Below are 27,867 nucleotides of genomic sequence, written 5' to 3'. Positions count from 1 at the left end.
ATTTCACGTCACCCGCTGCATTCAGCATTCTCCATGGTGACATGTCATCATTTAGGAGATTCTGCTAATGCTTCCACACAGGCAAATGGCATCCACATTTTGTGAACCTGGTTGACTTTACAAAGAAATTTCATTCATCTTGGCAAAGCACAGAAATGCGGGAATGGTTAATATTTACATAACATCCAAGGACACTTGACTTAGGCAATCTGAAATGTTTGCAGATCTCTCGTTGACTAAATATGATGACAGCCAAGTCAACACACCCCTCTCTGTCGGAGGACCCACTGGATGGTTAAACAAATATTTAATCATCATACAGGTGCCGGTCATAAAATTAGAATATTATGACAAAGTTAATTTATTTCAGTAATTCCATTCAAAAAGTGAAACTTGTATATTAGATTCATTCATTACACACAGACTGATGTATTTCAAATGTTTTTTTCTTTTAATTTTGATGATTATAACTGACAACTAATGAAAGTCCCAAATTTAGTATCTCAGAAAATTAGGATATTGTAAAAAGGTTCAATATTGAAGACACCTGGTGCCACCCTCTAATCAGCTAATTAACTCAAAACACTTGCAAAAGCCTTTAAATGGTCTCTCAGTCTAGTTCTGTAGGCAACACAATCATTGGGAAGACTGCTGACTTGACAGTTGTCCAAAAGACGACCATTGACACCTTGCACAAGGAGGGCAAGACACAAAAGGTCATTGTTAAAGACGCTCTGTGTCCAAGTACATTAATAGAGAGATGAAGGGAAGGACAAGATGTGGTAGAAAAAAGTGTACAAGCAATAGGAATAACCACACCCTGGAGAGGATTGTGAAACAAAACCCATTCAAAATTGTGGGGGAGATTCACAAAGAGTGGACTGCAGCTGGAGTCAGTGCTTCAAGAACCACCACGCACAGACGTATGTAAGACATGGGTTTCAGCTGTCGCATTCCTTGTGTCAAGCCACTCTTGAACAAGAGACAGCGTCAGAAGTGTCTCGCCTGGGCTAAAGACAAAAAGGACTGGACTGCTGCTGAGTTATGTTCTCTGATGAAAGTAAATTTTGCATTTCCTTTGGAAATCAAGTTCCCAGAGTCTGGAGGAAGAGAGGAGAGGCACAGAATCCACGTTGCTTGAGGTCCAGTGTAAAGTTTCCACAGTCAGTGATGGTTTGGGGTGCCATGTCATCTGCTGGTGTTGGTCCATTGTGTTTTCTGAGGTCCAAGGTCAACGCAGCCGTCTACCAGGAAGTTTTAGAGCACTTCATGCTTCCTGCTGCTGACAAACTTTATGGAGATGCAGATTTCATTTTCCAACAGGACCTGGCACCTGCACACAGTGCCAAAGCTACCAGTACCTGGTTTAAGGACCATGGTATTCCTGTTCTTGATTGGCCAGCAAACTCGCCTGACCTGAACCCCATAGAACATCTATGGGGTATTGTGAAGAGGAAGATGCAATACGCTAGACCCAACAATTCAGAAGAGCTGAAGGCCACTATCAGAGCAACTTGGGCTCTCATAACACCTGAGCAGTGCCACAGACTGATCGACTCCATGCCACGCTGCAGTAATCCACAGGCCAAAGGAGCCCCCAACTAAATATTGAGTGCTCTACATGCTCATACTTTTCATGTTCATACCTTTCAGTTGGCCAACATTTCTAAAAATCCTTTTTTTTGCATTGGTCTTAATTGATATTCTAATTTTCTGAGATACTGAATTTGGGACTTTCATTAGTTGTCAGTTATAATCATTAAAAACTAAAACAAATAAACATTTGAAATACATCAGTCTGTGTGTAATGAATGAATCTAATATACAAGTTTCACTTTTTGAATGGAATTACTGAAATAAATCAACTTTGTCGTGATATTCTAATTTTATGACCGGCACCTGTATACCTATAAGGATGGGGCTAAAAGAAACTGAAGAATCCAAACATTTGATTGCTTTTGAGAAGTCATGTAAAAATACACCCATTTCCTGAAAGGGTTTGTTTTTTCTTTACAGGACTGTTGATGAATGCCTCGGCCTATGAAATGAATATCAAGCATGAAGCAGAAATCAAACCAGGATGACACATCAGTCTGTCACACAGTGCTCAAGACACTAACACACTCAAGTTGGGAGGATGGTAGGGGAGCAAAATCTCCACATCTACAATGAGAAAGTTCAAACTGCCCCGTGACTGGGCTGGAAACTAAACCCAGGGCTGAGCAGTTGTGAGGTCAATTACCTAACTTGCCTGATTTATTTGCACAATTCTCAAACAAATGAGGCCAAAAGAAGTTATTCCAGTGCAGCAGGACTGTTTTGATCACACAGACTGGGCCCTGTTTAAAGTAGCTGCCACCTATGGCCATCTGATCACTGGCTACATTAACAAGTGCATAGATGGCGATACTCTCTCACAGACCTTCAGAACTTCTGAAAATTAGAAACTGTGTGTGACATTAGAGGAACATGCACTGTTAAAAACTTGTAATGCTGCCATCTGATCATGTGACAAGGCAAACCTATCTTTGGGGACCAAAGCACCTAAGCGAGAGTATGACATGAAAATCCACAGCACATGTGGCAGAGTCTCCCAGCCATCACAGATACTTAAGACCTCACCACATGTCTGCAGTGGCGTTTCCTCCCTTAAAGATGTTCTAAATAACTTCTGTGCACGGTTTGAAGCCCATTCCTCCTCAGGAAGAACAGGTACTGTGCATGTCCACTGCTGATGTAGGAACAGCTTTGGTGAAAGTTAATCTACGCAAAGCTGCTGCACTAGACTACATACCTGGCTGAGTGCTCAGGGAAAGTACAAAGCAGTTGACGCTTACCTTTACAAACATTTTTATCATTTCCTTGAGGGAGGCAGGCATCCTTAAGTGTTTCAAAATCACCACCATAACTATGCCAAAGAAGTCCTTTGTCTGTTGCCTCAATGACTGTTGCCCTGTAGCACTCACGCCTGTTATCATGAAGTGCTTCCAGAGGTTAATTCTGGGCCACTTAAAAGCCAGACTTTATACATCACATGACTATCGCCCAGACCATTCCCTGAAGATGCAGTTATCATCTACTCTCCATCTATGCTAGAACGCATTTTCATCGACTTCCGTTCAGCTTTTAACACCACAATCCCTCAGCAGCTCATAGGGAGGCTGGGTCTGCTGGGCTACACCACTTACCTAGGCGACTTCCAGACAAAGAGACCCCACACAGTCCACTTTGGAAAGACCATCTCCAGGAAAATCACGCTGAGCACTGATACATCCTAGGCCTGCTGCCTCTCACTTGTATGGCTGCATACAACTCTTATCGTATTAAGTTAGCGGATGATGCAACATTTTGGCGAGTCTCAAACAGCAATGGGGATCAGTCAGCTTACAGAATGGAGATAAGACAATTGGCAGACAGGTACAAGTGCAACAATCCGCCTCCTGATGTGGACAAGGCAAGAGAGATGTTTGTGGATTTCAGGAAGGCCCATGATCTGCACATTGAGGGCTCAGTGGTGGAGCTGATCAAGAGCACCAAATACCTTGGTATGTACCTGGTGGCTAAACGGACTTGGTCAGTTAACAGCAGACACAAATGGCTCCAATTTAATAATGTCATCGTTTTAAATTGCCAAACACAAAAAAGAACAATGGAAAATCCAAGAGAAATCAAAACACGTCGTGCCTTCAGCCCTGGAATAACACGAAATAAATCAACAACTTAGTACGTTAGAAACAGGTTATTGTAGACATGGTATGGAACATTACGCTTCATCAATACATGATTTTAGAAATCGTTTAAAATGTTTTAATGAGATGTACAAAGTTCAAGTGTATAAAAGACAATATTACTTAAGAGTTTTATTTAATGTATAATTTTAGTAGACTATTGTTTGAAATAAATGTAATTCCAAAAGCGTAGAGTAAATCTTTGTACGCAATGTTAGCTGTATGAGGTGGAGGAAGAAATAATTTCCGATTACTGAGAACACTTACATAATGTTGATAAGTATACTTTTGGATATATTTGTGTGTACAAAATGTAAAAATAAAGATTAAAAAAACAAAGATTGCCATTTTAAATTATTAAAAATGAAAAATGTTATTCAGCTATTCTCAGATTTTTTTTTAGACTAAGGTTTGGAGAGGTTGGATTTTTTTGAGCCTCCGGGCAATGAGACCAATCCATTAATGATTTTTTTTTCCTTAAAGGAATATTCCACCCAAAAACTTATATTTTTAAGATGTTACTAACCCCGTGTTCTTTGTAGTGGTGTTTCTGAAAAAAAATTTAATATGATGTTTTATTTCTAGAATGGTAAGAAAGAAGTTCATGGCGTAGCAGAACTCAACAGAAAGACATCACTTCCGGGCTGGCTGAGAGAACGCTATGCGCATCTGGCAGCCACGTCTCATCGACTTTATTGTATGAAGCTGCTGCTTTATTGGGGTGTTGCTTCATATGATCTTATTACTTTAAGAAGTTTAATTCTATGCAATTTACTATTAGTTTGAAAATTTCTGTTATCAATCATATTGTCAGCCTGGCTTCTTTCAACATCAAGACATCCCGAGTATGAAACTGATCTACCAGAACACACCTCTGCTATTCTGACCTCTTATTGGCTGAAGAGATTTCTTGGCCAGCATCTCGCTATAGAAGTCATCACCAGGCATATTACTACAACTTAAATGAATGTTGAAAAGTTTAGAAAGGGTCTTGGAGCATGTGGTGTGGCCACCCTATAGCTGTTGGAACCTAAATCTGCCTAAATATAAGTAGTTGCTGACCACTTAACTCAGACTTTGTAAAAACCCAATATTACTGAAAGTATGGCCAGATGAACCACCCTGATTGTTCAGCTTTATTTAAGTGGTAAGCACCCTAGCAGTAACAGGGCACTACTCGCCATTGTCATGGTCTTTAGGTGCTTAATGTATTTTTACTTTTAGCACTTGTCTGGGGTAGGAGGTTCTGAAGAGTAACAACTGAAAGTTTCTGTTTGGTAATTTCTCTGTGAAGGAAGCTGAGTTATCAATAAGACATTCACTACATAAATACCCTAGATCTTGCAAATTAGACTATGGCTTTATTATTCAAAAAAAATGAAAAGAAAAAAAAAAAACTCCAGAATGATTTGTACACATTACAGTTTGCCAGATGTAAGCCTCATGTGTACACTCAATGCTGTCTGATGCAGACTGTCTTGCTAATGTTCAGTGACCACTGAATCACATGGAGTTGTAATCAAAACACTGAGCATTGTTTCAAGTTACAGTAAACAGACAAAAAAGGGTTAAACAAAACAAAATATATATATATATTTCAAAGTCATAAAGAGAAACGTGCTGCTCACCTGCACTGATGCAAATGCAATACTGTAAAATAATAAAGGGATTAGCAAAGTACAAGACAAATGAAAAGTGTGCCTGATCAGACAGACAGACAGACAGATCAGACGTGGGGCTATATAAAAGCAGATATGGACAGACAGACAACAGTATCTATTTACGAAGACAGAAGGATATAGCGGGTTGAATAAAGGATGGATGAAATTCATGTGAAATTCATTTGTGGTGCCAAATAACAACTTGCCTTTTATTTATAGATTATACTTCTGTTTTAGACTCCTGAAACGAACTTTGGAGGCAATCTGGTCATGTGGCTAAGAAGATGGACTACAAAGCCCAGTGTTCCAGTTTCAGTCCTAACCACTGATGTACCACATGGCCCTAAACAAGTTACTCCATTACCCAGACTGAGGTCCAGTTGTTGGATTGTTTAAACAAGTGCACTATGTATTGCCTTTGGGATTTTTCGACTAAAATATATAGACTAATTTTAGTATTAAAAAAGTTGATTTACAATACATATGCAAAACCTAAAAAAAGAGCTAAGCAATTTAAGGGTAGTATGCAAAAAAAAAAAAAGGTACAAAGCACTTCTATGGTAAATGTCCTCCTTTATATGAGTCTTAATTCATTTGGAGAAAATAATTTAAAGAAAGTGATTTGTTTGTGGATAAACAGTTACCTTTTACTGAAGTCACTACTATGGCTGTGATCTTTACAGTTTTAATCATATTGCTGTTTTGGTCATTTGTCTTCACTAATACATCTATAAACTGCGTCGTTATGGTACCACAAAGCAGTGCTGCCTGCAGCCCACAATGCACAATACTATATACAGTAGAGTCTCGCTTATCCGACATAAATGGGCCGGCAGAACATCGGATAAGCGAAAATGTCGGATAATGGGAGGTGTTATGAAAAAGCCTATTAAACGTCAAACTATGTTATAATTTTACACATTATGAACCTAATACATTGGAACCTCAGTTCACGAACGTCTCTGGACACGTACAAATTGGGTTATGACTAAAAAGTATAGGAACAAGCCAGTTTCACTTTCGGTTTGTGCACGCCGATGATTTCCGCACGTGTTCAGTCTCTCTCCCTGTGCATTCCCAGTGCAGAGAGAGAGAAAGACGCAGACACGCACACATGCGAGAGAGAGAGACGCGCGCGCGAGAGAGAGAGAGTGAAAGACAAAGAGACGCAGACACACGCGCGCACGACAGAGAGAGAGAGAGAGAGAGACGCAGACACACACGTGTGCAAGAGAGAGAGAGGGCTGGCCACATAATCCACTGTAATCATGTATTACAACAAAACTGAAAAAATGAACTTAGCAACAAAAAATTCACTACGCTCGCAACTTGCAGTTCTTGTTGCCGATTGATGCATTTTTTTGTTTTTGCGGTGGGACGTCGGATAATACAGAATGTTGGATAAGCAAGACTCTACTGTATATATATTTTAAAAACTAAGTGGAAGTGACATACTTAATTACATGTGCTAAACAAACTGCAGTTTTAAACCTTGACAAATAAAATACGTAGAGCCTCCTGCTGTTCTGTGCAGTGGCGTACCTTTGCTTTAAAAGGCAAATGCCGAACATTATGAGGTCATGTGAGAACTGCAATATCCTAAACTAAAATTGGTCTGGACTGAATAATTGACTTATTTACATTAAACCTTTGATATTTTTCATAACTAGCAAACAGACATAAGAAAATAATAAATGGTAGCTAAAACTGAAAATACACACACAGATAAATGAAACATAATTGTTAAATGTATTTTTTTTTCACGTTAGCAGATTACATTTTTAGTGTCTTGCATCCTGGGATAATCTGCACAGTTTTAACAGTGTATGTGACTGAAATTGAACAAAAGCCCCTCAAGAGGTAAAGAAAATAATAAAAGTTCCACAATATTTGGTTTATAGTACAGATGTATTTTTCATTATTCATCTTAAAATTTGGGCTCATATTAGTCTATGAAAAGGTTATATTAAATATTTTTAATACTGTTTAACCGATTCTCAGAATTTACTTTCAGAATATACCATCGCTTTTTTCTTTACATATTCTTGAAAGAACTATAAAAAGTTATTCCACGGTTTAAAAAGTGTTTCACATTAAAATATTTTCCAATGCTAATAAAAAATACAGTAGAAGATACTGTATACTGCACGATTTAAAAAAATGGTGTCTGAGATATGACCAAAGAGGCAAATGTTTTGAAATTTGCCAGGTAGAAATTTCGCTCCCCTATGTACAGCACATTACATGAGTAAAGTCTTCTTGAGTCGCTCTTCTGTTTTCCAGTGCTTCTTTTTGGGTTGAATAAAATCATCATCATCATCATCATCATCCGAATCATCGCTGAAAGTTGTGTGTTCTCGTGCTGGCTTGGTAGATTCAGGAAGAGGAAACTTTTTATCAGGGTACAGAAGTTTCAACTTTTCATGAAAAAAATCGTCCAAGACCTTGCCAGCGAGGGCAACTTCAGAATCCGGCTGTGAAACAGAAAACATTTTAAGAGTCAGTCAGGCCGACCAAGATGATTTACTGAAGAATATCCACCTATTCTCTGAATTCACTTTATCAATTACAGGGTTTTCCCAGGCAGTACCAGGCAACAGAGAAGGCAATCCTGAATGAAATTCCAAATCATCGCTTGGTGGGCAGGCAGACGTACAAACCTGCAGTGACCGAGACCAGGCCAGTTTAGAGTTTCATATTAAGCTAGCACACCTATGTTTGGGAGACAAATATTCAGCTTTTTGCAAAATGATTTAACATTTGCTACTATTTGTCACAATTTTAAGAAATTAAAAGAATAATCAACATGCCACATTATAAGCAGAAAGACCCATTTGGAAATGTGCATTTAAAATCTTGCGTTTTGTTTCTGCTGTCACTTACCTCATGCACTAACAGTGCTGTATTTCTGAAATTCGCTGAAGAACTACTGTATGTTCTTTCAAAGGAGAAAATTTTAAAATAAGTTCTGATTATTTCCAAGTACAATTCCCACATATATTACACAATGCCAAAGTATGTTTGAGTGGACAGCAATTTAACAGATCTAAAAACTGTGTGAGCGGACACCTTAAGACTAAATGCTCACATTTAACAAATTCTCTCTTAAACCAAAAATAATGAATCCTCAGGGTTGTACAGACACATCAGTGGCATTTGTATACCCATCAAAATAATTTAGCTGGCAGAAAGTACAAATTTCTCATAACTTTTTGTTTTTAATAATGTGCTTTTACCAATTTTATTTCTCTCAATTAATCACTTTACTGGAAACACAGTACATGTGCCATTTATGAGGTCCTGAAGTTTTACACATTTCATGGCTTTACTGGTTTATAGGGTTTCAGGACACTATCTTGGAAAACAAACTTTCAATTATTTAATATATTATCACAATATGACTCGGAGTCCTGCCACATGCAAAAGTTTGCTGATGACACTGCTATTGTGGGCTGCGTCAGGTGTGGGCAGGAGGAAGAGTACAGGAAGCTAATCAAAGACTTTGTTAAATGGTGCGACTTAAACCACTTACACCTGAACACCAGCAAGACCAAGGAGCTGGTGGTGGATTTTAGAAGGCCTAGGCCCCTCATGGACACTGTGAACATCAGAGGTGACTGTGTGCAGAGGGTGCAGACCTTTAAATATCTGGGAGTGCAGCTGGATGACAAATTGGACTGGACTGCCAATACTGATGCTCTATGTAAGAAAGGTCAGAGCAGACTATACTTTTTGAGAAGGTTGGCATCCTTCAACATCTGCAATAAGATGCTGCAGATGTTCTACCAGACAGTTGTGGCGAGTGCCCTCTTCTACGCAGTGGTGTGCTGGGGTGGCAGCATAAAGATGAAAGACGCCTCACGCCTGGACAAACTTGTTAAGAAGGCAGGCTCTATTGTAGGAATAAACCTGGACAGTTTAACATCTGTGGCAGAGTGACGGGCACTAAGCAAACTCCTGTCAATCATGAAGAATCCACTGCATCCAATGAACAGTGTCATCTCCAGGCAGAGGAGTAGCTTCAGTGACAGACTTTTGTCACTGTCCTGCTCCACTGACAGACTGAGGAGATTGTTCCTCCCCCACACTATGCGACTCTTCAATTCCACCCGGGGGAGTAAATGCTAACATTAATTTTATTTTTATTTTTTTCATTTTTTAATTTTTATTACTATTTAATTTAATATTGTTTATAGTATACTGCTGCTGGATTATGTGAATTTCCCTTGGGATTAATAAAGTATCTATCTATTTTTTAATGAAACTGGTCCTACACCTTGGCCCTCTGTGGGATTAGAGAATGGTTGAAGGTATGGATACTACTTACTAATATATCTAAGGGTTAATACTGAATATCTACTAAACGTATTACATGAATAAAGCATGCTACACTTCTAAGATGACAGAACTGTTTCGGTTCTCTTCCTATGGCCGCCATTTGGAATCATGCAACTCCCATTTGCCAAACTACTGTAATTTTAAAAGCTTAAAACCACATTTATTTTTTTGTAAAGTGTGATGTAAATTTCAAACAATACATAAACAACTGTGAAAGCGAAATGAGATTAATTTACAAATAAGTTCATATTGCGCTATTTAAAGCAGTGAATAATTATGAAAAATGAGATGTTGACACGTGAAGACAACTTAAATTGTGGTTAGCAGTCATCAGTTTTACTCAGTGTGCTTGAACTGTTGCGCAAGCTTAGAAGCTCATATAATCAGCTAAACCTTTACATTTTTTTTAAATCACTTTTGAAAATTTCTCTGTTTGTTAACGTTTACTTTGATTAATTCAGAAAAAGCTTTTGCAACTTACAAATAACGTCCAGATCATCAAGTCATCATTTAGTAGATTACAGTTACAAAAAAAAATTGACCAGAACAAGTAAAGAATGCTCTGGACAATAGAATCCCTGAAGCCTACGAAAAAACTCGCAATGCCAGGCCACCTTAAATTCCTTCGCACCTCCTCATCAGCGTCTTTGTTTTTCAGATGTGCAAATCGGCACAAGCAGCCTGCAATCCCATCCCCCACCAACGCAGCTGAAGTTCTCCCAGCTCAAGTCTGTTTATCGGAGTGTGAGGTGCCTTAAATTATATTGGGTAAATAATATCTCATTATTTGTAAAACATACATTTTGTGTGTGTTCCGGGTCTACAACGATCTGTGTAACTGTATGATGACAAGAAATGCGAGGCAAGAAAAGTAACTACAACAAAAACTATTTTCAGGTTATAGTAATAATTGGCAAAATTTTGACATGAAATGTATAATGTGTGAAGACTGAAGTCCAAATATCAAACAGACACTTTCATAAATGGCATATGTATAACAAAACAAGTGCACTTTAATCCAGGAATATAGCAGAAAGAAAATGAAATTGGGTTAGGGTGCAATGCGGACACGACCACTTGGCTGGTGCAGAGGTAAGAAACACTGTCTCATAATCAAGAGGTTGCAGGTTCGATTCTGGGTTCTTCTTGCATTTACTGTTCCAAATAGTGAGCTGCTCTTATTGTTACTACTAGCAGAATACCCGCGCTTCGCAGCAGAGAAGTAGTGTTTTAAAGAAGGTACGAAAAAGAAAAGGAAAAATTTTAAAACTAACGTAACATGATTGTTAATGTAATTGTTTTGTCATTGATATGAGTGTTGTTCTCATATCTATCTATCTATATCTATATCTATATATATACACCTCTATCTATCTATCTATATCTATATCTATATCTATATATCTATATCTATATCTATATATATATATATATATAAATATATATAGCAAAATACCCGCGCTTGGCAGCGGAGAAGTAGTGTGTTAAAGAAGGAAAGAGAAAGAAAAGGAAACATTTTGAAAATAACGTAACATGATTGTCAATGTAATTGTTTTGTCACTGTTATGAGTGTCGCTGTGATATATATATATATATATATATATATATATATATAGTAAAATACCAGCTTAGCGATGTCATGTGTTAAAGAAGTTATGAAAAGAAAAGGAAACATTTTAAAAATAATGTAACATGATTGTCAAAGTAATTGTTTTGTGTATTTGGTGGTAGCGTCACAAAGTTGTTTTCGTAGCTGCATCAGAAAATGTACCACACGTCTGACACGCCTCCTTTTACTGTTTTCTCACAGCTTGGATTGCTGCTGTCATATATATATATATACACACACACACATACATACATATATATATAATATACATATATATATATACACATACATATCTTCATATCTACATATCTATATACATATCTACACACACAAATTATATATATGTGTATGTATGTATGTATGTATGTATGTATGTATGTATGTATGTATGTGTGTGTGTGTATATATATATATATATATAATCTAGATAGGGGTGTGTGTGTGTATATATATATATATATATATATATATATATATATATATATATATATATATATATATATATATATATATATATATATACATATACTTGTGTGTATGTTTGTATGTGTCTATATGTGTGTGTATAGCTTTGGTCACTGAGTGCAAGGGAAAAATAATGAAATATAGTCTATAAGTTATTAAACAGTAAAACATTAACGTTTTAAGAAGTACAGGTACATTGAGCACTACTGGAGTGGTTGGGGTAAACTACATTTTAAAGACTGTGTAACAAAACAGGTAAGTAACTAACAGCAGCTAAAATGTATATGGATCATCTCTCGGTAGTAGATCCCTTTTGAAAGGCGCTACACGACGGCTGTGGTATAGAAATTACATTTTCTATGTGAACGTTCAAATTTGTGCCTCTGGTAATGTGCCTTACCGGCAATTAAAGAAAATTATTTTTGTGTCCTCTGCCGTGTTAAGAGAGAAAGGCTTTGGTTTGGGATAAAAGGAAAAAGGTGTAAAGAAAGGAAAGTTGCCTTTTCTTTTATATAGTATAGAGAGATGTGTTCGCTGACGTTATGATCGCCTTTTGGCGACAGTCGCGGTGGGTCTTGTGTAGACTGGTGAGACGTCCCGCCATTAATCGGCTGTGATGGCACTGTGAGTCCTCCACTCGTATGCGTGTGTTCATAATCCGAGCTGAGGACCTGATAATCGTATACGTGCAAAAGAAAGTGTGAATCGCCTTAATATTATTTTGCCGTGGTGTAGAAAAGGGGTCCGTGTTTGCACTTGTCTGGGCTATAGCTCAGGGGGCGGATGAAAAAAATTAAAAGTGCTCACTTTGACTTAAGGCAGAAGCGCAGTCAGCGTCTCAAAGGCCGGCACAGCTATGCGCGCCGCTGGCTGCTCGACTTTTGCTGGGCAGGAGACCCTTTTGCACACACGTTCATGATATCAAAAGTCTCAGCGCTCTTTGGAGGTCATTCATATATTATATATATATATATATATATAGCAAAATACCCGCTACAGCGGAGAAGTAGTGTGTTAAAGAAGTAATGAAAAAGAAAAGGAAACATTTTAATAATAACGTAACATGATTGACATTGTCATGAGTGTTGCTATCATATATATTCCTGCCTAAATAAGTCACCTCGCCGCTCTTACTTTTTACCGTTCATTTAATCATGGCTAGTGGCGGAAAAATTATAAAATGGAAGGAGGATGGCTTTACCAAAACAATTATTGATGGCGAATCGATTATTCATAAAGCTTGAATTGGTGATCTGTTTTTCTGTGTTAACCTCATATTTTTTCATACTTCTTCTCAAACTAAGGTGGTGCGAGGGTAAAATGAATCGGGATGCGCTGATCAATGTAATCGGTGTACCAGGAAATCATGCATTGACAAAAGCTCCCTTTGCTTGTAATGCAAAGTGTGATTAAATGCATTATTTTTCAGCGTTATGGAGCACATGCATCGAAGCTTCTCAGCTGTGCTTGTGCTAAGAAAAGGAAAGATTTTAAAAATAGCGTAACACGCTTGTCAATGTGACCTTTTGTAAGTAGTGCCTGGAGGATTCAGTGTGGAGAAACTCTATAGAGACAGCGTGTGTATTAACTTGAGGTAAATGGGAGGGGAGATGATGACGTGACTCCCCCACAAACACAGTCTCTCGGAATTTGCATAAGCACACCCCTTCACCTACAATTTTAACTTAGTTACAAAGTGATCAAAACTCTCGTTTATATCCTGCGTCCTCTCATTAAACTTGTATCCCGCATTACCTGTGGGCATGTGAAACGCCAGCGGTAGCCTGTCTATGAACTTAATTTAAAGTTTAGGTTTACACCTTGCTTTCTTTCCGAGGTAGCAGCACTCATGAATATGGTAGTATATGTCACCCGCTCGCTTCTTATTGTTTCGCTGCCTTCTCAATTATATAATGCATGTTTTCTTAAGCGCTTTTTGTAGGTCTTCCTGGTTTTCTACGTACTGCGTTGACAGTCAGTTCACGTGATTACGTGGGAGGCGTGATGATGTCACACGAAACTCCGCCCCCTACGTCTTTGCAGCTCTACTCCATTACAGTTAATGGAGAAAAATACCTTCCAGTTATGACCATTAGGCGTAGAATTTCGAAATGAAACCTGTCCAACTTTTGTAAGTAAGCTGTAAGGAATGAGCCTGCCAAATTTCAGCCTTCTACCTACACGGGAAGTTGGAGAATTAGTGATGAGTGAGTGAGTGAGTGAATGAGTGAGTGAGGGCTTTGCCTTTTATTAGTATAGATTATTGAATAAAAACATACATTTGATTTGAGTCTGTAAGAGCCAGTGTAAATTTATGGTACCTAGATCTGACACTTAATTTTCAAATAAAGAAATATTTTAACAGAGGTGATGAGGACGAGGGTTCTCCATTGGAGAAAGAGAAGACCTCCCCACAAGAAAAGTCCATTCACACATAGGAACAACACAGTGGCACCATGCTTAAGAAAGATGGCACCATTTGGATGCAACAAGAGATCGGGTGCCATCCTGCCAGTGAATCTGCCATACACATGTCCTTGAACAAAAAAGCAGGGCCTACAGAGCTCACCAAGGTATTGTGCAAAGTTCTGTTTGTGGTTATGTTTTGTTGATGGTCTTTAAATAAAAAAACATTTATATGTTACTTATACAAAAGCCAGATTGAATGTTATTTACCTTGATTTATTTATCTTCCTACAGCGTAAAGTTACAACTAAACTGCAGAGCTTCCTGTGTTTGATTGACATAGGCATGCTGACAAAGTACATGTGCAAAGCCATTCCTTTATTTAAGAAAAGATCAGTTATGTAAAGAGCAACAGTAGCTTCCACCTGCAGCTAAAGTCATTTCAGTGCATGAGCAATTCTCCACGCTAGTATTTAGATCTGGCAGTGCCATGCTGAATGTGTATTTGCCCAAAAAGAAGAAGTCTGTCTGCATTCTTGGTACCATAGCTCCGTGCTGAAGTGTCTATACTGTAACTGCAGGTTGAAGCTACTGTTGCACTTTATTTATGTTACCAAGCAGAGTTTTGTTGCGGAGCAGCAGTCTATTAGCCAGCGAAAGCAAAGTAAAGAAGTTGTATGTTGTTCTGATTCTGCCTTTGTCCAGACATGGCTCCATTAACTTTATTACCACAATCACAGCTTTATAACCATTGCACATGTACGTTGTGAGCATGCCCATGACGGTGAAACACTGGAAGCTCTGCAGTCTATTTGTGCGTTTATGCTGTAAGAAGATTTGTAAATAAATCAATGTAAACAACATTCAATTTGGCTTTTATATAAGTAACATATAAATATTTTTTATATAAAAAGACTATCAAAAAAACATACAAACAGGATTTTGCACGATACCTTGGCAAGCTCTGTAAGCCGTGCTTTTTCGTAGGACGACAGGTGTGGGGCAGACTGACTGGCAGGATGACGCCCGACCTCTTACTGCATTGTTCTTATATGTGAGTGGACTTCTGTACTCTTTCTCCGATGTACAACCCTCATCCTCATCTGAGTTCACCCCTGTTATAGCACGTCTTTAATTGAAAACAGCAGTGTCAGATCGGGGTTAGTGTGAATGCGACTGTGACAACAAAACTGAAAAGAAAAAAAAAAAAAAAAAAAAAACCTTTTATACAGTTACACCGGCTGTTACAGACTCAAATCAAACAATAAACGCAGCTCAATACTCAAAACGATAAATGCAGGAAGGACAAGGAATCAAACCCGCAACCTTTTGATTATGAGACAGCAGTTCTTACCTCTGCACTGGCCAAGCAGACGTGTCTTTTTCTTCGGTTATATTCCTGGATAAAAGTACACGTGTTTTGTTATATGTGTACCTTCTATGAAAGTGTTTATTTGATATTTGGACTTCAGTCTTCACACATTATACATTTCATGTCAGCATTTTGCTAATTCTTAGTAGAACATGAAAAAGGTTTTAGTTATGTGTTCAACATTTCTTGCCTCGCATTTCCTGTCATCCTACATTTACACAGATCATTGTAGACACGGAACACACATGAAATGTATGTATTCCAAATACCGATATATTATTTACCCTATACAACTCAAGGCACCTCACACACATATAAGCAGAGTTGAGCTGGGAGAACTTCAGCTACGTCAGATGGGATAGCAGGCTTCTTGCTGCTTGTGCCGATTGACACATTTGCAAAACAAAGACACCGATGAAGAGATGTGAAGGAATTTAAGGTGGCCTGGCATTATGACTTTTTTCATAGGCTTCAGGGATTCTAGTGTTAAAAATAAGTAAGCATTAAATTGACCGAAGCACAAGCCTAGTTAGCCTTACTTTAACTTCAGACAGACCCAAGCATCAAAACCATTAGCAACTAGGAAAATATTTAGAAGACAGGAATGTCTTCAAAGTCTTCTTAAAAGCACCGAGGGAGTCAGGTGTTTGGATAAACAGTTTAAAGTTCAGAATGTGTTCTGAAGATCAATGAAAGTGTCCTCCACTTCCATTTTGCATTTAGCAGAGTATGAAGACTTTTGCAAGCAGCTGCGTATGCCTATTCATTCAATCAATCAAAGAACACAAACAACGCCCATTTAAGAATCTGCCCTGATTTAACATGCTCTAGGAAAAAAAGATGTTCACTTGTGCAGCTAAGACCAGAGCTTTCATTCCGGATGAATTTTCTAACTAATGTGAAATTCACATATTTTCCACACATTAGCCTACACTGAGGTCAAGCTGCACCTCTGGACTGCTCTGGCGTTTAATATGTCTGGGCCCTTTGGCCGTACACACTCTGTCATGAAGTGATACCACATTTTCTCCAGCTTTTTGCTACTCTAAAACAGACTATACTGCATGCATTGTGTGTGCTCAATAAAAATGATTAGTAGCAAGAGGAAGAACAAAGCTACTATATATTAATTATTTAAATAGAAGAGAAACAGTTCCTGATATCCGTTTGCTATGTCAGTAAAATATCTGGAATTCTAATAGAAACTTGACACTTGAATACCTCACAAGTACTGCATTGTAATCAGATTTAAATTACACATTCCATTTAATTGATTGTTTTAATATGCATAATGTCACAGGAATTTATTTATTTAAACAAGAGTGACGTCCTTATTATTGCCATTTTTAATTCATGGTGTGGCATACATTTGACATTTAAGCAAAGAACAATGGTGCTTCGTTTCTGTCCCACATGGTTTTAATAAATCATACCATATAAAGGTGATTGGTAGAAAGCACCAAGTGTTTATATTACAGTCGGCTTTAAATAAAGCTGTGCAGAAACATCTAGTCACCTGGTAATGCATCATGGGGGTCTTTTTTCAGGAGATAAATATTATACAGTCATTCAGTATACTAAAGCAACAAATAACCAGGTACTGTAAAGACAGGTAGAAAACCCCTGCAACTAACCCACCCAGATTCCTGGCTAGTATGTCCACTGTGAGCTAAGAAAGTGTGGTAAGCACCTGCCTTCAAACTAAACAACATGTAAATAAAAGCAAAAAACCCTTCAAATTTGTCAATGAAGCACTTTCACTGAGATCGTCTTATCCCATTCCATGCATCAGATAAACTATGAACAGCAAGATTAAAGTGCTTCAAGAGAGGAGTAGGTGGAGGAAGATTTGGATTCTAGATTCTTGGCTATTAGAGCAAGGGTACTACAAAACAGTAAAAATTACTCACCTCGTTAAATTCTGCACAATTTTTAAAGATTAGCCTGATATCTGAAACAAAGTCTTCAGGTTTCTGATAATGGTGCGTATTTCGTCTTTGGAGTTTCCTTCTCACAAGTGACAAATCCATTGGTCTTTTGATGATCTTGTAATAATCAGGCACAATCTAAACAAAGCAATAAACAAAATATAGTACTGGCAAGGAAAAGCAGCAAGCCAAAAGGTGGAGACAAGACCCCCCCACTAATCTCTGTCTTGGTTCACTGCTTTAGGTGTAGAAAAAACTAGGCTCTAATTATTCAGAAATACTTTACCCAGATTCCCAATATAGCAAAATCCATCTGAATAAATGTATATCCATATATGTACATACATAATAGTCTTAAAACATACAGTAATACGGTAAAAGGACAGCAAATGGGAGCAGGGAGGTCCTATGCCGTCACACTCCCTGGCAGTGTTTCCATTTACAGTAATCCCTCACTATATCGTGCTTTGACTTTCGCGGCTTCACTCTATCACAGATTTTATATGTAAGCATATCTAAATATACAACGCGGATTTTTCGCTGCTTCACGGATTTCTGCGGACAATGGGTCTTTTTACTTCTGGTACATGATTCCTCAGTTTGTTTGCCCAGTTGATTTCATACAAGGGACGCTATTGGCAGATGGCTGAGAAGCTACCCAATCAGCACACAGGAGCTCCTGTGTGCCGATTGGCTCAGCGACGGAGCGCCGAATTCGATTCCGCTGCGTTAACCACAAATTCTTGTTTCGCTCATTCAGCATTAAAGTGTTTTGCTGTGTAAAGAGTTAACTTTTGTGTTTTTTTGGGTTTATCTTTGTTCATAGTCAAGCCCTTCATTATGGCTCCAAAACAATCTGCTCCTGCTACTGCTTCAGGGGCCATGCCCAAGCGCCAACGGAAGATGTTAACGATTGCCGACAGGGTAAAAGTTATGGATATGTTGAAGGAAGGAGACAGCTACACCGCTGCAGGACGCCATTACAGCATCAATGAGTCCACAATTCTTTTTATTTAAAAAGGAGAAAAAGAATATAAGATCTATGGCCACAGTGTCCTTTAACCAGGGCGCAAAACGAGTTTTAAGTGGATGTAATAAGGCAGTAGTCCGGAATCTGCTTTAGGGATTTGGATTGAAGACTGCCAGAAGAAGAACAACGGCGGTGCTACATCACCTGAAGAGGCTCCTTTAGAAGAGCTGTAACGCTCTCCTTTGTTGTGCAATAATAATTAAACTCATCGTTATCGGACAAGTCGTCGTGTCATTGCTGGCGAGTAACCATAAAATAATTTTCTACGTACAGTACTTATTACATGTACATACGTTTAGTGTCATTGTACACACATTTTACTGTATGCAATTTTTCTTGCATTGCACATATTTATAGCTGGTGGCCTGTCTGTCATAATGGCTGTAACATATGTGATAACGGAGATACTCGATATCTTTAAAATAATATTTAGGGTGTACTGTATATAAACAGTGTGTTTACATACATAATTTCAACGAGTCTTACCTAATATCTAAGGGAACAACAAAGGGTTTATGCTGTATAACTGTGCGGGAAACGTTTATAAGAATGTGGAAGAGTTTTTAAGGGCTTAAAATATATAAAAATAACCATATGAACATATGGTTTTTACTTTGCGGATTTTCACCTTTCGCGGGGGGTTCTGGAACGCAACCCATGCAATCGAGGACGGATTACTGTACAGAGAATAAATGCAGTGCTCCCCCAAATCAGGTTCCTGTTCCATCCTACACTTCCCTAGAAGCCAAATCCCTGAGAAACCTCATTTTGGTTGATATGGTGGCAAACATAGGAGTATGAACGTCTTGGCAATAAAAACTAATGCTAGACCACTTTTTGCCAGGAACAATGCAGCTAATGTATGCTGCTGGAGGTTCGAAGTTCCACCCTGGCTTCTTCAGATCAAAGCTACGTACAGTACAGTATATGTCACAGCCTACCTCACTGTTTGGAGTCTACTATAACATGACACATTAAAGTAGAGGAAGTAATTGTACTTGAACTGAATGCAAGAACACAGAATGTAAGAAGCAGTGCTAAGGGAGTTTGAAGGAGACGAAACACTTTCAACCATTCAGAATAATAAAGACCACGTTTGATTGTCCATCGGTCGTTCTCTCCTTTCTTAAGCCAGGGATCCTTAGTCTATACAGAAACAAGCATCAAGGCATCCCAGAGGGAAATTTGTTTGCAGCAGGAAAGTACAAAAACAGTAGACATTGTTACAGAGATCTAATAGACAAAAGACAAAGACAAAACATCTGACAAACAATGCTATTGCATAAACACACATCCAGTCTCTTCTACAACTCCAACATGGGACACATAGTATAATACTGTATTATTTTCTTTAGATGGCAATGTTATAGAAAACATGCCATGGGTGCTTGGAGAGCTTGAAAGGTCTGATGGAAGGGCTACACACACAGCAGGGCACTTGGGTAAAAAATTATTAACAAAACAGAAAGAGGAAATCAATCACTGCTAACAGTTGACATTTGGGCTTAAAAATGTATTATCTGATTCTCGGCCAGCACATGATTGACTTCAAGATAAATAATATTCTACTACTCCACATTTGAAAAAAAAAAATCTTTTTTTTTTTTAAATGAATAAACACTGCTTTCCTTTTATATATTCTACTAAAAGCCTAAATCACAGAGGCTTGACAAAGCAACTGGTGTCACTGGGCCTGCTCCTCCACAGCTGCTGCTGCCCATCTTGCTATCCGTAGCACCTTTACATTTCAGACCAATTGACATGTATGTTTAAACAGCACTTCTTTTTGCTTTCACACTGTTACGCATTTTTCCTTTTGTCTTCCTGCTAGGTGATAATAACCCAGTCTTAATCCTCACTTACTTCAGTTCCTGGGCAAACACCCACAATGCAACCAAAATGAGATACAGTAACTTCAAACCTGCCCTTCTTCAATTTCGGAGCCTTCTGTATCTCTTTGTGAATGAACATTTAACCAGCCTCAGGCAGTTCATACGAGGTGTGATCAAAAAATACAGTGCATGTTTAAAAAAGAAATGTTTATTGCAGTAAAAGATTTACAACTACTAGTCACCCTCAAAATACTCTCCCCCACTTCGAATGCACTTATCCCAACACTCCTGCCACTTTGCGAAGCAGTCCAGGAAGTTTTCTTTCGAGAGTTTCTTTAGTTGGGTTGTCGCGGTTGCCTGGATGTCCTCAATAGATGTTGAAATTGTTTGCCTTTCATGGCCATTTTCAATTTAGAGAACAGCCAGAAGTCACACAGTGCCAGATCCGGCAAATAAGGTGGAATGCGGACACAGCGTAATGTTTTTATTCGACAGAAATTATCGTACTAGAAGGGATGTGTGACAAAGAGCGTTGTCATGATGAAGAATGAAACCATTTCAACATTTTCCTCGGTTATTGATGTTGAAGGACGTCCTGATCTTTTCTCGTCTTCAACCGAGTCAGATCCATTACGAAATACATCAAACAACTTGTAAACAGTCTTAATCATCGGTGCAGTGTCACCATAAACCAATTTTAACATGTCATGGGCTTCCCGAGCTTTTTGCAATTTGAAACAAAATTTCATGTTAATGCATTGCTCAATATCCATTTACAACAACACAAATGAAACTCGTCACAAACTAGACTCTAGGATGGACATGTCAGAACCTTCATTGAATCGTTTTGCGTTGCTCTTGGATGGTGCTCTGCATCAAAATTCACCGCATATTTTGATCACACCTCGTATGTCAAAATAGTATTTCCTAACTGCAGCATTTTCATACAGTCATTTCACCCAAGACTAAGGACAAACACCTCAGTTTACTCTTACAACAGCCCCTCTAAAATGTCCTGGTTAGAAAACACCAAATAACGCTTTACTTACAGATGGTGGGACGGGCTCCTGGAAGTCAACACTTAGCTCATGGCAATACAGGAAAAGCAACAGCCGTTCACATTTCTGAAAAAGACAAAAGTTCATTCATTTCCAACTAGAACACGATTCTGTAACTGTTCCTACTGATTTTGATCTGGAGAGGTTACTTTTAAAGCAAGAGGAGAAAAACTGAAATCAAAAATATCCATCCATCTATCCAAGTTTTGAAAAACAGGAACTGAACTTGGAAATGGGCTTGAGGTGGACTAACGTGGACTGACCAGATCAGAGACCGTGAGCAGACTAACCAGCCCACGCCAAATTACCAGGAAAGATCTGACACAGACACTTGGAAAAGGTTTCAAAACTCTGGGCTACTTGACCAAAAAAATAAATAAATACAAAAAATTATACCTATATGGACCTTTCAAACTTTTACAAACAAACAGTCTTGTCTGGTTCAGAGTTTGGGAAGTTGAATTAGAGCAGATTTAAATCCTACTGGCTATTCTTGGTGTGAACATTAGCATAAAGCTCTATTTGCAAAACATAATGTATAGCACCTTGGAAAGTGTTTTAGAATAAGAAGTCACAACAAAGGAAATGCTGACTGGCACACACAACCAGAAGTTTCTTGAAAAGATTTTTATTGGTAATTTAAAAAGTTTTTGCAATGCTTTGCAAACTCTAAATATCCCTTTCCTATAAGACCTGAGCCCTCTGACGAGGACGCTCGTCGTACTCAGTTAATGAGCTCTTGTTTAGGTTTCACTTAGGGGATCGAGTTCCTCTAAGGTGAAACACACACTACTAGATCAATATGTGACCAAAATGTATTATTATTATTACTACTAAACCAACCCAGTCCATTTTGAGGGGTATTTATCTCATATGCGCAAACTGGACAAAGTTAAATTTATAAAGTACCGTCCCTACACTGAAAGCTCTTCACAAATATTCAAAAGGGTATAATTGAAATAAAAGCACAGAAATAGATCAAATAAAATAACACTGAATGCAAACAAATATGAATTGTTAAAAAATATATAAATATATTAAACACAAAGCTCTGAATCAGAAACAAAAACAAAATGCTAGTCCTGCTTTTTAAAGTGTACTCTAAAGTAGTACAGTGACATTATTTGCCCCTTCCTAATACCCTCCATTTTTGCGTTTTGTTACACAATAAATGACCTCAGACCTTTACACAAAGTGCACTGCTAGAGAAAGGGAACACAAGTGAATATACCATACAGTTTTAAATCATCATTTTCTTCGTGGAAGCAAACATTATCTAGTGTTCCTGTGAAAAAGTAATTGCCCCCAAGGTCTCCATATGTGATTGTTGTACCTTTAGCAGTGATCATGTCAACTAAACAATCCCTATAACTTCATACTGCTGAGGAACCTTAGCCCGCACTCCTTTGTTTGCAGAAGTGTTTTAATTTGGATACATTTATAGGTTTGAGAGATGTGAACTGTTCCTTTCAGGTCCTGGCACAGCATCTCTTTTCGGTTTAAATTGGGGCTTCGACTAGGCCACTCTGAGCCATTCAGTTGTAGATTTGCATTCTGTTTTGGGTCACTGTCCTACTTTACAACTCAACTGCACTTCAGCTTCATGGTTTTGGACAAATTACTCTAACATTCTCCCTAACAATATTCTGTCAAAGATGAGAATTCACAGTTCCTTCACAATGGCAAGACTTCCAAGACCTTGAGAAAGCAAAGCATCCCCACTCCATCACATTTGCACCCCCCATGCCTTATTGTGAGTATTTTTTGTCCAAACAAGTTCTACTTTTAATTCAATTGCCCATAGGACATTTTTTCATTCTTCCAAAAGACTTCAGGGTCTTCCAGGTGCTATTTTGCAAATCCAATGAGCACTGATGTCATTCTTAGAGAGCAGTGGTTTCTACTTTGCTTTCCCGTGAATTACAGCTTTACTCAATCTGCTTCTTATTGTGGACTTATGAACATTCCAAGCATTTCCAAAATGCCTCTATATAATGTGTGCATTAATTGATTCACTTTAGCAGAACCAGTCCTGCATTAATAAACTGAAAGGGGGCTATTCCGTCAAAAACAAAAGGCTCTATAATTTACATTTGAGAATCGAAGTAGGAAAGATGTAAACACACTTTTTTGCAATTTCTCTCATGGAATTTTGAATAGACAAAATAAAGATATCTCTTTATACAGTTAGACAAGTTCAACTTTTTTAAACTCAATAATATGGTAACAACTAAGCAAAAAACCAAAACAACAAACATACCCGTAAATCTGTTGGGGGCAAACCAGGCAGACCTCCCGATTTCCTCTTCTCCGAGTTTTGCTGGCTATTTAAACAATCATATACAACCTCGGGAAATGTAATGCTACGGCAGAATGTGCATATCCACTCTCCACTGGAAAGGAGAAGAACATTTTACACTTTAACAAATTTACTTTTGGTTTAAAAATAATGATCATTTTTGCTTAAGCAAATGTTTCATAAGCTAGTTCCTAGGCAACGGCTCCAAAACTATAAATCACAAATCATGCTCTATGCCCTTGAGATAAAGTTTGAAACTGAATTCTGGTATTAATTTATAGCACAGTCATTGTATGCATCAGAAATGGAATTGATATTCTTAGGAGGAAAAAAGACAGGATTATACACAAGTCAAGCCTGATGACACAATCACATATTTTCCTCCTCCTCTAAGTGCCAGAAACAGTAAATGAGTTTAAGAACTTATTAGTATGAAAGTAAACATTGCTACTCATCTAGTGTTTTTACAGTTGAGCATTTATTTGAAAATGTTTGGCTCAGTCAGAACACAAGGTATTTTGCGTTGCACAGTATGTTAATATGCAGTTAAAAAGTTAAGCTTTCGATAGAATAAAAAAAAAACTAATCACAATTCATTCACAGAAAATGCATTAAATAGTGAGATTTAAGGAAAATACCTGGGAAAAGTGAGCAAAGCAGGGACATGGCAGGACAAATGAAACACCTTTGGGCATTTTTCACAGCAGAGCAGCTCTCCTCCATTCTGACAAACAGCACACCAGTCTTCATTTGGATCATCCTCCTGTCCGCCTTCTCCCGTCTCCTTCTGCTCCTGGCGCCCTCTTGGCACCCAGTAGCACAACTCCTCATCTGATGTGTCTTGTTCTCTTGTGCTGTCAGGAATGTTTGTACATTTACTAGAGGCAGCCTAAAAGGTTTAAAAGAGAGAGAGGTGTGAAAGGATAACATCCAGCAAGTCGTACAAAGAATAAAGGTCTATTCAACGGGAGCTATTAACAAACGTATATAAACAAGAGCAGTTTTCCATTTGTAAAGTTTATACATGCTAAAACATACCTAAGTACAGTAACTGAACTTCAGCGTGTCACATGTAAAGGAGAACAAAGCTGTAACTTTTGACAATATTTGCTTTATAGTGTTAGGATAGGCTCCAGCCCGTCATGGCTCTGAATTGAATTAGGTGGGTTTCAGAACTCCCTCACCCTACCAAAAGACATCCTTTCAACCGATTATTTATTTATTTTTTTTTTTTTATAATATCCCCTAGTATTGTACATGAGGATCTATTTTTTGAGTGTGTCTTGCAATGTGATTACCACAGCACTGACAGTGCCCACTACTCTTAATTTGAATGGCAATTTGCCATAAAGCCTGAATTGACCAAATCAGTAACTAGCAAACAGAATTACTTGCTATGAGGAAGGAATGAAAGAGAGAGGAAAAAAAAAAATCACCTTACCTTATCTGTACTCTTTTTTTCATCATCCTCTTCCTTCACAACTATCACAGGGAAATCATATTCCTTCTTGACTCCGCCAAGTTCTGGCTTGATGCGAATCGATTCTAACCTGACAAGTGGCCGCTTACTCTGGGGCTCTTTTCCAGCCGTCTTAAGGGATGATGTTAATGAACTTCATAAAACAAGAAGGGGAAATAACTATTAAAAGTGTTCTGTACCTTCTGTAATTTGAGGAAAAACTAGATGGAGGATTTAATATTACAAGACAAATGTTTCTATAGCTAGATTGTTTTGGTATTTCTTGAATTGTCATACACTTCCAAAAGATGAAGATTTCCATTCATCAAGCATGATATGATACTATTGTTTTTTCCTTATTTTAGATATTCAAATCAGATAACGTATCATTTTTATTTACTTGTATTACTTGACAAAACTAGATTGCCATGTACACATATAATGTACAGAGATCTTTTGCACACATTAATGTGTGGCCATTTTTGAAGCTATAATTAGTATGCATACAGTATGTCCGTCATTTGTGTCAGAAACATTCCTCAGGCAGAAAACAAACACTGACAAGAGTTTTTTTCATTTTGTTGAGCCATGTTGTGGTGTAGGTGTTGCATCTATTATACCACCTGCTTTAGGTTTTGGGTCTAATATACATTACGTGTCAAAAATTTTAGAACACCCCTATTTTTCCAATTTTTATTGAAATTTAAGTGGTTTGAGTCAAGTGAACAACCAGAAATGGTACGATAAGGATATAATCTTCAGTGTTATACAAAAAAGGTCATTTCTGGGGAACAAGTACTTGTAACTTAACTGCAGCAAAGCTGTAAGTTACGTTAACTAAGCCTTGAAAGTTGATAGAAAGTTGAGGGAAAAAGTCCTATTGGTGTCTTAGCTTTTCTTGACTACTTATAGACCCTCTGTTGATACAAAGGCAGTGTTGGAGCAAACGGTGTTGCTACACCCTCTGAGACATTATCTGAACAATATGGCACTTTAGTATTGCTATCAAAATGACACAAAAAAGGAAATTAACAGAAAACTGCAGGTAGTGAAGCTACAGAGAAGTCAAAGTGTTAGGGAGTACAGTTTCCTACTACATCAACTGGAGGAAACTCAGAGAGGCCCAAATCCATGTCTGATTTGCTTGCAACGATACTGGTACCATAATTATACATCCTTCTCTCTTCTTGGCCACTTACTGTTTGTGTTTTAATTACAATTATACACGTATGTGTGCAAGAAATGAAAGTACAGTGGTACCTCAGTATACGTCCGCTTTGGAATAAGTCCATCTTGGTATACGTCCTGTTTGGACATGAAATATTTTGCTCGGTATACAACCTTTGTTTAGAATACGACTTGCATGCTACAACACCGTGCACTACCTTTGTTTACCTCTCTCGAGATAAAGTCACGACTGCCCACGAGGGTCAGTACGGCAGTTGCTAGCATTCAGTGAACAACCCGCGCTATAGCGCTATGTGAATTTTCACGTGATTTTGTGTTTTTTCGCGTAAATTTGAATTTATTGTTGAAAAGTATGAAGGTGGCATGCGTATCCAGGACTTGGCTGCTGCATACCGTATGCCGAGAACGACGGTATCTACGATTGTGAAAAACAAAGACGTTATTAAAAAGTAAAGCGAGGTTAAATTTTCATTTATTTCATCTAATTGCTTTTGTATTTATGTATTTTAGTATTAAGCAGTGTTTCAATTATTTTATACAACCCCATGAATGTATAATATGCCAATAACAATAGGATTTTGTTTCATGGAAACAGATTAATCATTTTCCATTTATTTCTTATGGGAAAAATTTGTTTGGTATACGTCCTGTTTGGTATAAGTCAAAGGGTCTGGAACGGATTAAGGACGTATAAGTTTTTTTTACTATTCTAAAAGGAGACAGTTAAACACCAAATCCATAACAGAGTCAAAGGTGTGTGTGATAGGTGCCTTACAAGATTGCAGTCAAAGGAACACGTATCACTTTAAGACCTCAAGCTCCACATTTAACAGCTCAAGAGGCAGTAAAGAAAGCCACTGCTAAATTGCAAAACAAAACAAAAAAAGAGACAGCGAGAAGCTGGTCTCAGCCAGAAGCCATCACCAGTCTCAATGTTACTGAACTCTCACGCTCCTGACTCTCTGAATCTTCTCTTCTGATTCTATTGTGGCTTTGCCTTTGCCAGGTCTGCTTCCATCAGTGTTTCGTCCAGTATTTGAAGTTCCTTTTGATGATGTAGGAAACTGTACTCACTGGCACATTTACTTTCTTTGCAGGTTCCCTAAACGAAAGACCTACACTTTGAAGGGTTTCAACGGTCCATCTGTCTTCCTTCGTAAACAGACTTTGTTTTGGCCATTATAATAGCAATATATAGTGTAACATTGTCCAAATAATGCTTTTATAGGGTGTAGCAAAACAGATTGTATCAGCACTGATTTTATACAGACAGTTAAATAAATAAATACAAAAATTTGGGATAACTGTATGAATTGTGTGCATTAACTTTCAAGGATTAATTAAATTCCACTATTACAGAAGGGTTGTAAGTTGTTAACTATTACTTGTTCCCTAAAAATGCCTTTTTGCATACCTCTGAAAATTAAATTATTATTCAGTTTTTGGTAACCTAAACTTTTTGCAATTAAAAAAAAAAAACTTTGTGCCATTTCA

General features: G+C 37.9%; 1 protein-coding gene across 2 annotated transcripts in view; it reads right to left on the bottom strand.

Annotated features, from left to right (window-relative positions):
• Window positions 1–7,119: 7,119 nt before the first annotated feature.
• Window positions 7,120–27,867, bottom strand: part of trim24 (tripartite motif containing 24) — a 102,336-nt gene continuing 81,588 nt past the window's right edge. For both annotated transcript variants that reach the window (XM_039769387.1, XM_039769388.1), the window contains exons 13-18: window positions 25,168–25,339; window positions 24,365–24,615; window positions 23,688–23,820; window positions 21,419–21,493; window positions 17,490–17,645; window positions 7,120–7,863 (exon numbers count right to left, since the gene is read on the bottom strand). In XM_039769387.1, coding sequence (XP_039625321.1) covers window positions 7,630–7,863; window positions 17,490–17,645; window positions 21,419–21,493; window positions 23,688–23,820; window positions 24,365–24,615; window positions 25,168–25,339 — 1,021 coding nt within the window. In that variant the 3' untranslated portion in view covers window positions 7,120–7,629. The remainder of the gene's footprint in view (window positions 7,864–17,489; window positions 17,646–21,418; window positions 21,494–23,687; window positions 23,821–24,364; window positions 24,616–25,167; window positions 25,340–27,867) is intronic.

This window comes from Polypterus senegalus, chromosome 11, assembly GCF_016835505.1.
Source record: "Polypterus senegalus isolate Bchr_013 chromosome 11, ASM1683550v1, whole genome shotgun sequence".
Taxonomy (NCBI): domain Eukaryota; kingdom Metazoa; phylum Chordata; class Cladistia; order Polypteriformes; family Polypteridae; genus Polypterus; species Polypterus senegalus.
The sequence above is the reverse complement of the archived record's forward strand: the minus strand, read 5'-3'. Positions and strand labels throughout refer to the sequence as shown.